The sequence below is a fragment of the Zingiber officinale genome, chromosome 8B (assembly GCF_018446385.1).
Source record: "Zingiber officinale cultivar Zhangliang chromosome 8B, Zo_v1.1, whole genome shotgun sequence".
NCBI lineage: Eukaryota > Viridiplantae > Streptophyta > Magnoliopsida > Zingiberales > Zingiberaceae > Zingiber > Zingiber officinale.
Window position 1 is genome coordinate 41,135,212 of NC_056001.1, and position 13,448 is coordinate 41,148,659.

The 13,448-nt window shown below is 42.3% G+C and overlaps 2 protein-coding genes across 2 annotated transcripts; both read left to right on the plus strand.

The window, feature by feature from the left end:
* Window positions 1-1,264: 1,264 nt before the first annotated feature.
* LOC122014433 (transcription factor MYC2-like) lies at window positions 1,265-3,139 on the plus strand. The gene has a single exon (XM_042570667.1). The coding sequence runs from the start codon at window positions 1,353-1,355 to the stop codon at window positions 3,012-3,014; it is 1,662 nt and encodes a 553-aa protein (XP_042426601.1). The 5' UTR covers window positions 1,265-1,352; the 3' UTR covers window positions 3,015-3,139.
* Window positions 3,140-3,294: 155 nt separating this feature from the next.
* LOC122014432 (rho-associated protein kinase 1-like) lies at window positions 3,295-5,653 on the plus strand. The gene is made up of 3 exons (XM_042570666.1): window positions 3,295-3,652; window positions 3,718-3,910; window positions 3,994-5,653. The coding sequence occupies exons 1-3, from the start codon at window positions 3,621-3,623 to the stop codon at window positions 5,548-5,550; spliced, it is 1,782 nt and encodes a 593-aa protein (XP_042426600.1). The 5' UTR covers window positions 3,295-3,620; the 3' UTR covers window positions 5,551-5,653.
* The last annotated feature ends 7,795 nt before the right edge of the window (window positions 5,654-13,448 follow it).

A 13,448-nucleotide genomic window follows, 5' to 3' on the forward strand; every position in this document is an offset into this window, starting at 1 on the left:
TTTCTAAATTTTAATCATAAGTAATAATAAAATGGATTGTGTGAATCGGGTTGGTCAAGCTTCTAAATTAATTGATTTAAAGGGAAGGATATTTAAATTAATAATAATAATAATAATAATATTATTATTATTATTATGGATTGATTTGACAGCATTTTTGTCGTCTTATTGAATTATAAATATCTGTATTCTAAAGGTGTAGATTAAACTACGATATCTTCATCGCCATATTATAATTTTTTATTAAAAAATAGTAAGAGAAACGTGGAGGAAATGAATTTAGACTAGATAAGAACAAAGTGGTTGCAATGCAGTCAACTATGAAATTATAAGCATCTTTTGAAAAGTAATAGATCACATTTATCACATTGTCTTTGTGTGTATATTTTTTATGTTCACGTTTTGTGAATTGTGAAACATAAATAATGTTTAAATAATTGTTAAGAATGTTCTTTCAAACTTTGTTGATGTTGAAATATCTCATAAGTCTTTATTTATTATTAGGATGTCATTCTCTTTGATATTTTAATATTAAAGTGTTTTTAGAGCATTTTAATGTTTGATAAAAGTTTAGATTATGTTTTTACAAAATATTTAAATTTTGAAAGGCAATACTTTATTTTTTTTTTAAGATTTAAAAAATAGTTTTTTATCTGTAGAATATCATATTTTAATAAAAAAATTGTACAACATAACCTTTCTGTTTTTTAATTGGCAAAAATTAAAAGAGGACTTCTTATTATCATTTTTACTAAAAGAGGACTCCAAGTATTTTTATAGTGGCTCTTGTCAAAATTAATATAATTGTGCAATAACTTTGTTTAAAATTATTGCAATATAGAATAATTTAATTAAAATTATTTATAGCAACTTTAGCCAAAACTAATACCTATAATATTGTTGAACAAAAGTATTATATATTATATCAATTATGAATAAAATTGTTATAATGATATTGAAATAAAGATTTATTTTATGTCATAGAATTTTGACTAAATCTTTAATAGTATTAGAATCTAGATATTTTTAAGATGAAAAATACGATGAAGGCTATTTTTAAAAATTGAGGTGTTTTTTTGACGTTGATTTTTTTTCAAAAAAAAAAAAGTGAAAATACAATTTTCCTCATTAAAAATCCTTTTTCATGTAAATAATTATCTTCCAATTAAAAAAGAAAGGCTCACAAACCGAATCAAGGAACCGCCGGTTCAAGTCGGTTGTTAAAGCGCTGAGATATCGAATCCGGTTGGGCACTCTATAAAACCACTCTCAGCTGCAATGTCCACCGACACTGTCCAATACCACTTTTACTTCTCGTTGGCAAGCGGTCGGGTCACCTTCCCGCGGCGTCCATGAGCCTTTGGCCGCCCCACGACAGCGCCTCCGGCATGGTTCCGTTTCTCTCATCCGCTTCCACCGCCGCCGAAAGCCGCGACGTCCGCTGGCTGCGGCCTGCCCAACCCCCCGTCCCTGTCCCGAGCTCTTCCTGCTCCACTTCCTCGTCGCAGACCACTATGACCTCTTCCGCAGGGCCGCACTTGATCCCCGAGAACCTGCAGCAGCGTCTCCACTCCCTCATCGAGTACGCTGGCGAGACCTGGACCTACGCCATCTTCTGGCAGTCCTCCGGCGGCGTTTCCCCTGTCCTCAGCTGGGGCGACGGGTACTACAAAGGCTGCGAGGAGGATAAGCGGAATGGCGCGTCGACCACGCCGGAGGAGAAGGAGCACCGGAAGCACGTGCTCCGGGAGCTCAACGCACTCATCTCCGGCAGCGTTGACGAAGGGGTGGACGAAGAGGTCACCGACACGGAGTGGTTCTTCCTCGTGTCGATGACCCAGAACTTCGCCGCAGGCGCCAGCCTCCCCGGGCAGGTCCTCCTCGCCGGCTCGCCGGTGTGGATCTCCGGGGAATATTCCATGACGGTGGCACCGTGCGAGCGAGTGCGCCAAGCGCGGGCTTTCGGGCTGCGAACGATTGCCTGCGTCCCCCTGGGAGGCGGCTGTGGAGTCGTCGAACTTGGATCTACTCACGAGATCTCTCAGAGCCCGGAGATCCTGAGGAAGTTGAGGTATCTCTTCACCCACAGCGGCGCCGTGCGTCCGGAAGCTGGATCTTGGCCTCCGGCGCCACCCCAAGCGATGGAGCTTGGGTTCGTCGCTGAACCCTCAATGCCTTGGCCACCGATGGCACCAAAGCCCTCGTCCCGTATAGAGAAACCCACCACCAGTGGCCTCACCGAAACCCTAGTCCCCATTCACATGACTCAAGATCTCAATTTCACCGCAAGCGATTGCGAAGCCCTCTACATCGACAAACACACCTCTTTCGAGGGGCCGAAGAACTCGGCGTCGACAGCGACGCCGATGCCCGAGGAGGGCAATTGCGGGCTCTTCGGCGGAGATTCTGACCAATCGGACCTCGAAGCGTCGGTTCGCGAGGTGACGAGCGTGGCAGCGGCGACAGATCCGGAGAAACCGCGCCCGAAGAAGCGAGGCCGGAAGCCGGCCAACGGCCGCGAGGTGCCGCTCGACCACGTGGAAGCGGAGCGGCAGCGGCGGGAGAAGCTGAACCAGCGCTTCTACGCCCTGCGTGCCGTCGTTCCCAACGTGTCCAAGATGGACAAGGCTTCTCTGCTCGCCGACGCCGTCGCCTACATCAACGAGCTGCGGATCAAAGCGGAAACCCTCGAATCGGAGAAGAAAACGCTCGATTCGAAGCTCAATAGAACCAACAGAGAGTCGACGACGACGGCAAAGGACGCGGCGGCCGAGGTGGAAGTGAAGGTGCTAGGGCGGGAGGCGATGATCGTAGTGGAGTGCGACCGGCGGCGCGAGGCGGCGGCGCGGGTGATGGTGGCGCTGAGGGAGCTGGATGTGGAGGTGAGCTACGCGAACGTGACGGTGGTGAAAGACCTCATGATCCTGCAAGCGACGGTGGAGATGACGCGGCGATTCTACTCGCAGGAGCAGATCAAGGACGCTCTCTACGTCGCCCTATTTCAGCCCATCTAGAAGTAAATGGGCCTGGGCCTCGACTTCATACTTATCCTATTGTATATTATTAATGCTTTCAAGACCCCACAAGTCCTATATGTAGATTGGACCCTGTTAATTAAAAATCTCATGTTAATCCCTTAGTCAGTATGCATCTTTTTCCAAAATGGCCCCTAAACTTAAACTATCAAAAGCTCTCAATGAATGATAGAAAAACCCTATTTTATGAAGAGAGTGACTCGACAAGGGCCCTTGATTTAAACTGTGGGCATTGCCAGCTGGAGCTGATCATTATGAGTTGTATTTCTGCATTATATCAAAAAATTAAACTATTATTATTAATATTTAATCATTATATAATTATATTCCCCTGTCATAACATTTCAAATACGATGCTCACTGAATATGAAGTGCCACCAAATTGATACAATAAAAGGCTAACTGTTGTCGGTGCCCTGTCACACACCAAGTGATGTTACTCATGCAACCACCAGCAACGAGCTGAGATCAAGCCTTTAACTTCTAGCTCTGTCCCCCCTTCTTCTTCTTCTTCTTCTTCTTCTTCTACTTATTCTTCTTCAGTTCTTCCTTAGCTCAGAGCTGTCTCTTGGAAGGAAGAAGAAGATGATGATGATGATGGTGCCCTCCAAAGCCAAGTGAGTATCCTCCGACTTTTGTTTTGTTACACTTGTTAAGAATCTGAGATTAGAGTTTCCGATAGGTCTGGTTCCACCAAAGCTCAAGGAGATCTCAAGGTGAGCAGACTGAACAGGAATGGATCCACCAAGTCAGATTCTCAGCCACTGGAGAAGCAGTCTTCTTCCCCCCTTCCGAAACCGCGTGGCTCCGTCGATCGGCCGACGAAGTCATTCGAGTCGAAAGTCTCTAGCAAGAACAGCACCGGTCCTCCTAGTGTAAGAATGAATGGTTCAGTCAGTGCTTTCAGTTATTTGGTGTAGTTTCGTATCGACTCATTCTTGAATTGGTTTGGTCTCAGAAACCAAGCTTGCAGGGGAAGTTGGAGGCAGTTGAGGTGGAGCTCAAGAAGGAAATGGTTGCTCGGATGCGAGCAGAAGAGATCTTGGCTATCGAAAGACGCAGGATCGAGGAATTGGAAGAGGAATTGCAGATTAAGCATGAGCAAGATGCGTCTTCCCTGAGTTGCATGGCTGAAGAACTCCACAGGGTCAAGGAGGAGCTCAGGGGTGCCAAGGTTGAAAAAGAGATGATATTGCGCGAGGTAGACGATGCGAAAAGGGCCGCAAAAGTACACGAAGCGAAGGCGGAGCTCGCGCCGATAGAAGCCTGTGATCAGAAGGCCTCGCATGAGTCTGAATTGGAAGCTGAAATTGGCATGCTGAAATCGGAACTCGAAAGGGCAAAAATAGCCGAAGAGAAGTTGGTTCACATGGAATCGTTGATCGAAAAGCTTCAGATCGAGGCGACCGATGCCCGAAACGGGGAATCGAATGTATGTGCATTGGTCGAGAGGCTAAAGGCAGAGCTTGAAGAAGCTTATCAGTCTGAGAAATCAGCATCCGATTCTCTAGCAGACATGATGGTGAAGCTGGAAGAGAGCAAGTCTTTGTTCGAGGATGCGGAATTGGAGATATCGATCCTTCGAGCGAGGATAAGCACATTGGAGATCGAATCAGCGAGGCAGAAGATTGATCTTGAGGAATCAAACAGGCAGCTTGAGTTGGCACAGCAAGATGCACTGAACATTGGCAAGACAGTCGAGTTACTGAAATTGGAGCTTCAGAGATTGGAGGAGGAGAAGTTGGAGGTTGCTAATGTCGAAAAGGTCGCTTCTTTGAGAATCGAGAGCCTCGCGGAGGAGAACGATAAGCTCACCGCCGAGCTCGAGCTTAGCAAAGATGAAGGGGAAAAGGCTAACAAGGAAATGGAGTGTTTGGCTTTGGAATTCAAGGCCTTGTCAATGGAAGCCCGAGAGAGGGAAGAAAGGCTTTTGAGGATGCAAACCGAGATCGAAGAATCAAACAAAGAGATCGACCGATTGAGTAGAGCTCTACAAAACACGAAAGAACTCTATGAAGTGATGCTAGACGAAGCGCGATACGAGTTCGTGTGCCTTCAGAAAAGATGCAAAGATGAACAAAGCTTCATCGGTACTATTCGAAAATTGGAAGAGGAGATTGCCTCCTTGAAAGCTAAACATGAAAAGAATGAATCAATCGGAGATGTAGAACTTGCGAATTCTTGCCCCGACAAAGAAGAACCATCAAAGAATGAGAATTTGGAGCCGAGTGAAACATTACTAGATGATGAGAATGAAGTTCAAAATAGTGGAGTATCGAACACTGAAGTAGAATACACCGAGGAGGATCGCTACCAAGAAGGCCTCACGGACAATGGTTTAGGACTACAAAGGCAACTTGAAGAGGAAAGCGTCGACGATGACTTAGACTCGAAGATGAATTCCGACGGTGTTACTCATACGAATGGAACCGAGCGACACAAGCTTCAAAGGAAGAAGAAAAGGGCATTAGTACTCTACAACTTTGGGAACCTACTGAGGAAGGGGAATCATTAGTTGGCTCTTCAATCATGTATTTGTGTTATATGATTCGATTACTTTGAGATTCTTTATCGATATGCTTTGAAATGCCAATCTTGGTAACATTGTTTTCTTCTAATAACGCCATTTTGCCATTGTATCAACACGCTTAGTAATTGATTTGATTGGTCCGATTGGGTTGGTCAAGCCACTTGATTTGGTTTGACAGATTTGGTCGAGCGAATCAATCTAGTTGGGTCAATCGTACCGAGCATGTTGATTAGGTTACTAAAAATAGATCATATATACTTAGGACCATCAATGCAAAGTTAAACTAATTCATTAATATCTATAAAATATATATATATTTAAAAATATTATTACCAAAATATAAATTATAATGTATTTATTTATATAATATTTAATTTCTGAGTGGAGGAATATTTAAAGTTTTATCGAGAAAATTAGACCTTGCAATTATTGCATGCACACACGTTGGCTTCATCCTAGAGCGTAAATTAAAGTTGACAAGTTAGATCCTAAGAAAATAAATACTATGACATTAAAGACACTTTAAAAGTAATTAAATGTTGCTTTTCTAATTATTTAATTAATTTTTTCTTATTTAAAAAATACAATAAATTCAATTACTCTCATTAATATGGGAGTAAATCAAAAAGTGCTGGACGATAAAAAAAAATAGTATTTTTACTTGCGCATCCTATAATTACGGATATTTGAATAACAAATAATCAAAAGTATATCCCATTATAATTTAAAAAATAAAAATACAAATCTGAAAAAAAAAATCAAAACAACTCAAATTAAAAAAGTTTTATTTAAAATTGAAATATTCTCTCATATATAACTATTTTTCAACCATACGATAAAAGCCTGGATGGAATGGTCACAGCGTCCTGCGGTGTCGCCGCAGACGTTAGATTTAGCCACTGCCCGATACGGACAAAATAACGGTCGCTATCACGAACGGGTCACGGAGTCACTTCAATTTAACTCCCGTCATATCTCTCGCCACATCGTCTCGTAACTTCCTCTCTCCATCTCACCGATATGTCGCTCGCTCCATCGGACGCGCGCCAACGCCTCCGTCGAGTATCCGACGGCCAAAAGCAGCCCACGTGACGCTCTGCGACCACTTAAAAAGACGTTTCGCGAGATGAGCGAACCGATTTAAATTATCCCCACCGCGACTTCTGTCGTCGTGTTCCTTCGATCTCGCGATTTGGAAAATGACCGCTTATCCTTTCCTTTTTCCGGTTTTGCCCTTGGGCTTTGCGGAATGACGAATTTGCACTTGCCTCGGTCAATCGGAGCTGAGTTTTGCGGACGCATAAATTCCCTTTCGAACGATTTTAATATGCGGTGCGTGTCGTCGCTGCCCTGGTGCGGGTCCCTCAAATGTGAGGCCTCAAAACCAAAACCATAGGCCCTCGTCGGTAGTTGATTTTGAACGGGAACGTCCATTAATTAATTAGATTTTGGTTGAATTAAAAATGTAATTAAATGTCTTCTTTGTTTGAAAAAACATCACGTGGATACCTTTTATATATATATATATATATATATATATATATATATATATATGATGTGGGGTCCATTAACTGTGGATCAAAAGATGAAGATGACGATAGACGTGGAGGTCAACGACAGAAAATCAACGAATACACCAAAAGAAGTCGAGCGGAGCTCTCCTATAGTGGCCGATTGGGCATGAATTGCCCGACCGACAAAGGGCTGGTCCAAACAGAACGCTCGTATAGCCAAGATCATCAGGTGTCCATCATGGAGCAAAGGAATGTTGGTGCAATCGGAGCGTTAGTCCGGTCCCGCAGAAACAAGCTATCGAGTCGAGTCATCGCAAGAAAGAGCAGCCGAGTGGAGCACTTCCCAGCCAAGCGGCTATTCTGCTCGGCTGAGCAGAGGGATCATTGATGTATCTCTTAATATCCTTCTAGGAGATAGCACAAGACATGATCAATACGTGGATCGTACGACGGAAGCTTCTACTGTCTTGTCAGGGATATGTATGCCCTGTTAAGATATGGTGTCAGAGGCACTTTCTTGACAGGTCCTTTCATAGCACAAATTAGAGAACATTCCCATACCTCAAGAAACATGCACGTTGGCTGTTGGAGCGCTATATAAAGGGGGTCCATGCACCGACAGAGGTACGCATTATTTACTATTTACGCCTGTGCTTTTATATATATATATACTCCTGCATGTAAGTCACTCTCCTTTCATCTCATATATTCAAGATGGTGCTGGTACAACGATGAACAACATCCAACGTCGATGCTTTGAGATGGCCAAAATTATTTTTTTATTTCTCTCATCTGTATATAATTCTCTTCTCTCCTACATGTAAGTCACACTCCTACATTCAAGGTGATACTGGTACAATGATGGACAACATCCAACGTCGATGTTTTGAGATGTTCAAAATGTTTTTTTATTTCTCTCTCATCTGTATATAATTATATTCTCTCTCCTACATGTAGGTCACTCTCCTACATGCAAGATGATGTTGATTTGTACAAATGAGTACTAAGTGGATGCTGATTTCTATAAATCGGTACAAGCATTAGTGTTGGTCTTTAAAGATCAGTAAGCATTTCATTGATTTGTTGATGCTGGTCTTTCAAGACCAACACCAACAGTGGTGCTGGTTAGCACCACTGTCAGTGCTGATTTGCACTAACCAGAAGCATGTTGGTGTTGGTCATTAAAAATTAGCACTAGTATATTGGTGCAGCGGGGCCGACAAGAGAGAGATGAATTGTCTGAAAATATAAAGTATACCCTCCTCAACGATTTCAACTCAAATAGTGCAATAGTAATAAAATGATAAAACAAAAAGACTTAGAAAGAAAAGACCAGGAATTGACTTGGTTACAACCAAGAAGGTTGTTAATCCAAGGCGATAAAAAGCGCAATAAGAGAGTCTCCTTCTCTGAAGGCGGAGAAGTCTTTTACACACTAACAACTCAGAACTATTGCTAGGAATGAATACATAGTTGGATGCTTCAATTGATGAATATTTCCTAGCTCCAGGGGCCTTTAAATAGCTCATGGAAATCCTATCTCGAAGGTCCAAGGCGCCTCTAACAAGGTCCAAGGCACCTCAAACAGTCGAGTTGACCAGCTTGGAGGCGCCTCAAGCTATGTTGAAGGCGCCTCAAACTGCTTGAGGCACCTCCAACCAGTATGAGGCGCCTCAGTCCAGTGTGAAGCGCCTCAAACAAGTGTGAGGCGCCTCAGGACTGTTTTCCAGCTCCTTTCCACTTCGCTTTAGCTTCCGATGCTCTGATCTTTTGGGTGATTGCGGCCAACCGGAATAGGGCTCACTCGAACTCAATTCCCGGCCTTCTCCTCGAGCAGGCTTCCGTCCCGACTTTACGTCCCTCGAATGTCGTGCACGTTCTTCTCGCCCACCGGTGTACTCTTTCGTAGCTCTCTCGTCCTTCGGACGCACCGAGCCCGCCGGCTCCTTTCCCGTGCCGTCCTTCTCGCTAGCAGCGTCTTCCGCTCGGCTTCCTGTACTCCTAAGTTCCTGCACACTTGGACACAAAGATCAGAAAACAAACAGGACCTAACCTAAACTTGGTTGATCACATCAAAACAACCACGGGGTTCAACAATCTCCCCCTTTTTGATGTGCATCAACTCAAGTTCAAGTTAGGGAAAAAATAGACAAGTAGTAATTTTGAAGAAATTACTAAACTAACATTTTTTAAGCATAAATTTATAATTAAAATTAATTGCAACATAAAATATAGTTCTATATGATACCAAATTTGGAAAGAAAATTTTTTTTGCAATTAAATAAATTGCAACATGAAATATAGTTCTATATGATACCAATTTTGAAAAGAAAAAAAATTCAAACAGATTTGAAAAATACTTCTAACTCCCCCTTAACTTGTGTCTATCTCTCCCCCTTTAATCACAGCAAAAATGAGGTTCAAAATATTTCAAAATAAAGTTTAAGTTAAGTAAGAAGAGATTTGAAAAAGATTTTCTAAAAATATTAAAAAAAAATTCTAAGATTTTTCTTAAGTTTTTTAAAAAAATTTAAGTTAAACCCAAAAAATTTTAACTTTAAAAGACGTTTTATCTTAGGCAAAAATAGTTATAAAGATTAAAAAAATGTTAAGCATTAACTAATGCTTTACTAAGAAGTTAATTAAACTTTTCATTTCAATATTTTAGCTTCTAGGTCGTGGCGAGGCATTAGGCCTTCTTCGTTATTGGAGCAACAACCACTTCCTTAGACAAAGGATCAAAAGAAATTATCCGTTTAATTTCTCTTCTGAAAGCCTTAATTTAAAACAATTTTAATTTAGCACAGATTTTTGAACCCAATAGAGGTTCCTTCATACAGGATTAATAAAAAATCTGGGGGTACATAAGTTTTAGGAATTTTCCTAAGTTGACCCTAATGTTTTCTAATATACCAGTTTAATTTACCAAAGATTCTTAATTTTGATTTTTGAAACACATATGAACATGCAGTAGATTTCAATTTTTTAATTTGCATTTTCAAATGATCATTTTCTGATTTTAAATTATCTAACAATTTACTTAAATCAGCGTTCTCATTTTCTAATTTAAGTAAATCTTTAGAAAGAGATTTAATAAACTGAAAGGACAGCTTAGGAGTTAGATTACGTACCTTACTTACCTGTATATCCGTAGCTCCCCCTTCATCGCAACTTTCTTCTTCTGATGTTCCTTCCCCTTCATCTATGCTCATTTCTGAGCTTGACTCTTCTTCCAGCTGATGGTTATCCATTAGCGCTAACCCCGAGAATTCTTCAATGTCTGATTCGAAGGATGAGTCTGACCATGTGACCTTCAGGTTCTTCTGTTTGGAGGAAGATTGTCGCTTTTCTTTTACTTTTTCCTTTTTCTTCAATTTTGGGCAGTCATCTTTGATGTGTCCTTCTTCGTTGCAGTTGTAGCAACGAACCGTTCTTTTATTTCGTTGAAACCTCTTTGTCTGCGATCTGAATTTATTAGTATTAAAAAATTTATTGAAACGTCTTACCAATAGAGCCGCTTCGGATTCGTCGACCGAAGCTTCGGAGTCATAACCGTTTATTCTTGCCTTTAAATTAAAGCAATGTTCTGACTGGTCTTCTCTACTCCATTAGGCTCTGCAACTTGAGATTCGTGAAGTTTAAAAGTAGAAAACAAATTTTCTAAAGTACTTAACTCGAAGTCTTTAGAGATGTAGTATGCATCTATTAAGGACGCCCATTCTGGAGTTCTGGGGAAGGCGTTGAGTGCGTACCGGATCGAGTCTTGGTTCGTTACTTCTTCTCCAAGGTTACTTAGTTGAGTTATTAGCTCCTTAATCCTTGCTTGGAGTTGCACTACATTCTCGCCATTGTTCATCCAGAGGTTCGTAAACTGAGTCCAGAGGATGTCGCGTCTTGCAAGCTTCACTTCGGATGTACCTTCGTGAAACTCCAGGAATTTATCCCAGAGAACTTTCGCGGAGTCGTAGCTTCCGATCTAACTTACCTCCTGAGGCGGCAGAACGCTGAGCAGGTGGAACTCAGCCTTTCCGTTGGCAACGAAGTCTGCTTGTTCCTTCTTCGTCCATTGGTGCTCTTCTTTGTCTTTAGGAACTTCAAATCCATATTTCATAGTTAGAAGAATATCAAAATCCATTTTGAAGAATACCTCCATCCGGTATTTCCACGTCGCGAAGTCTCCGTCGAACTTCGAGGGATGAATGCCTGTTCCGGCCATCATCTTGATCTTCGTGCTTTAGTTGGCGGTTAGTCCTTCTGAGGCAGTCTGGCTCTGATACTACTTGTTGGTGCAGCGAGGCCGGTAAGAGGGGGTGAATTGCCTGAAAATATAAAGTATACCCTCCTCAACGATTTCAACTCAAATAGTGCAATAGTAATAAAATGATAAAACAAAAAGACTTGGAAAGAAAAGATCAGAAATTGACTTGGTTACAACCAAGAAGGTTGTTAATCCAAGGCGATGAAAAGCGCAGTAAGAGAGTCTTCTTCTCTGAAGGCGGAGAAGCCTTTTACACACTAATAATTCAGAACTATTGCTAAGAATGAATACAGAGTTGGATGCTTCAATTGATGAATATTTCCTAGCTCCATGGGCCTTTAAATAGCTCTTGAAAATCCTATCTCGAAGGTCCAAGGCGCCTCTAACCAATTCATGCGGATAAAACTCTATCCACGCTCAAATAGTCGAGTTGACCAGCTTGGAGGTGCCTCAAGCTATGTTGAAGGCGCCTCAAACTGCTTAAGGCACCTCCAACCAGTATGAGGCGCCTCAGTCCAGTGTGAGGCGCCTCAGGACTGTTTTCTAGCTCCTTTCCACTTCGCTTTAGCTTCCGATGCTCCGATCTTTTGGGTGATTGCGGCCAACCGGAATAGGGCTCACCCGAACCCAATTCCCGGCCTTCTTCTCGAGCAGGCTTCCGTCCCGGCTTTACGTCCCTCGAACGTTGCGCACGTTCTTCTCGCCCACCAGTGTACTCTTCCGCAGCTCTCTCGTCTTTCGGACGCACCGAGCCCGTCGGCTCCCTTCCCGTGCCGTCCTTCTCGTTAGCTGCGTCTTCCGCTCGACTTCCTGTACTCCTAAGTTCCTGTACACTTAGACACAGAGATCAGAAAATAAATAGGACCTAACCTAAACTTGGTTGATCACATCAAAACAACCACAGGGGTCCAACATAGTATTGGTGTTGATCTTCACCCGCGCTACTTTGAAACTAGCACCATCCAACAACGTAGTGTTGATTTGGGCAAATCAACACCAACGTGGTGCTGGTTTAAGTAAACTAATACCAACGTGACATCATTGAAGTTGATCTTTAAAAACTAGCATCAACGCTGGTTTGAAACTAGCACCAGCTAGCATCACATTGGTGTTGTTCTTGAAGACCAGCGTCACATTGGTGTTGATTTCCATAAATCAGCAACAATATGGTGCTGATTTGCGTAAACTAGCACCAATGTGACGTCTTTGATGCTAATTAAGAGTAACACCAGCGTTGATTTGAAACCAACACAGTCAACATCACGTTGATACTGATCTTAAAGACCAACACCACGTTGCGCTGGTCTTAATTACCAATGCCAACGTTAAAGACCAGCACCAGCCAGTACTAACAGTGTGTTGGTGCAATTTGTACTAATGATCTAACTTGGATTTTGATGAATAACAAATGGATTAAAATTAAAGTGTTTATGGTTTAATTGCTTTACCAAGTGTGTAGGAGTTGACGGGTGTGAAGGACCTGACACCATGTTGAAATCCAACTAGGTCCGCGGGACTTGATAGCCTGTGCGAAGTCCAGATAGGTCCATGAGACCCAATATCTGGCGAGAAGTATGGTTGGATCTAGGGATGACAATGGGGCGGGGCGGGGGTGGGTTTGCCATCCTCATCCCCACCCTGTTCTCATTTTTTCGGGTTCGGGAATTCTCCGAATCCGAATCCACGGGGATCAAATCCCCATCCCACCCCATCCCACCCCATCCCAATATTTAATTATTATTATTATTATTATTATTTTATCATTATTATTAATGATAATATTAATATCAATATTATTAATAATAATATTATTAATACTTTTAAAAAAATCTTATTATTATTTAATAATAATAATAATAATAATAATATTCGGGGCGGATTCGGGGATGGGGATAGTATTCCCATACCCGCCCCATCCTCGAAAAATCGGGGATCCCCATCCCCATTTCGAGTTTTCCCCGCGGGGCCCCGAATCCACGGGGAAAATTGTCATCCCTAGTTGGATCCGCGGAACCTGATAACCGGCCGAAATCCAGTTGGGTCCGTGAACCTGACAACTGGCGGGAAGATCTGGTGGGTCAAAGGCAAGTCAAGCGATTGAAATTAGTAAG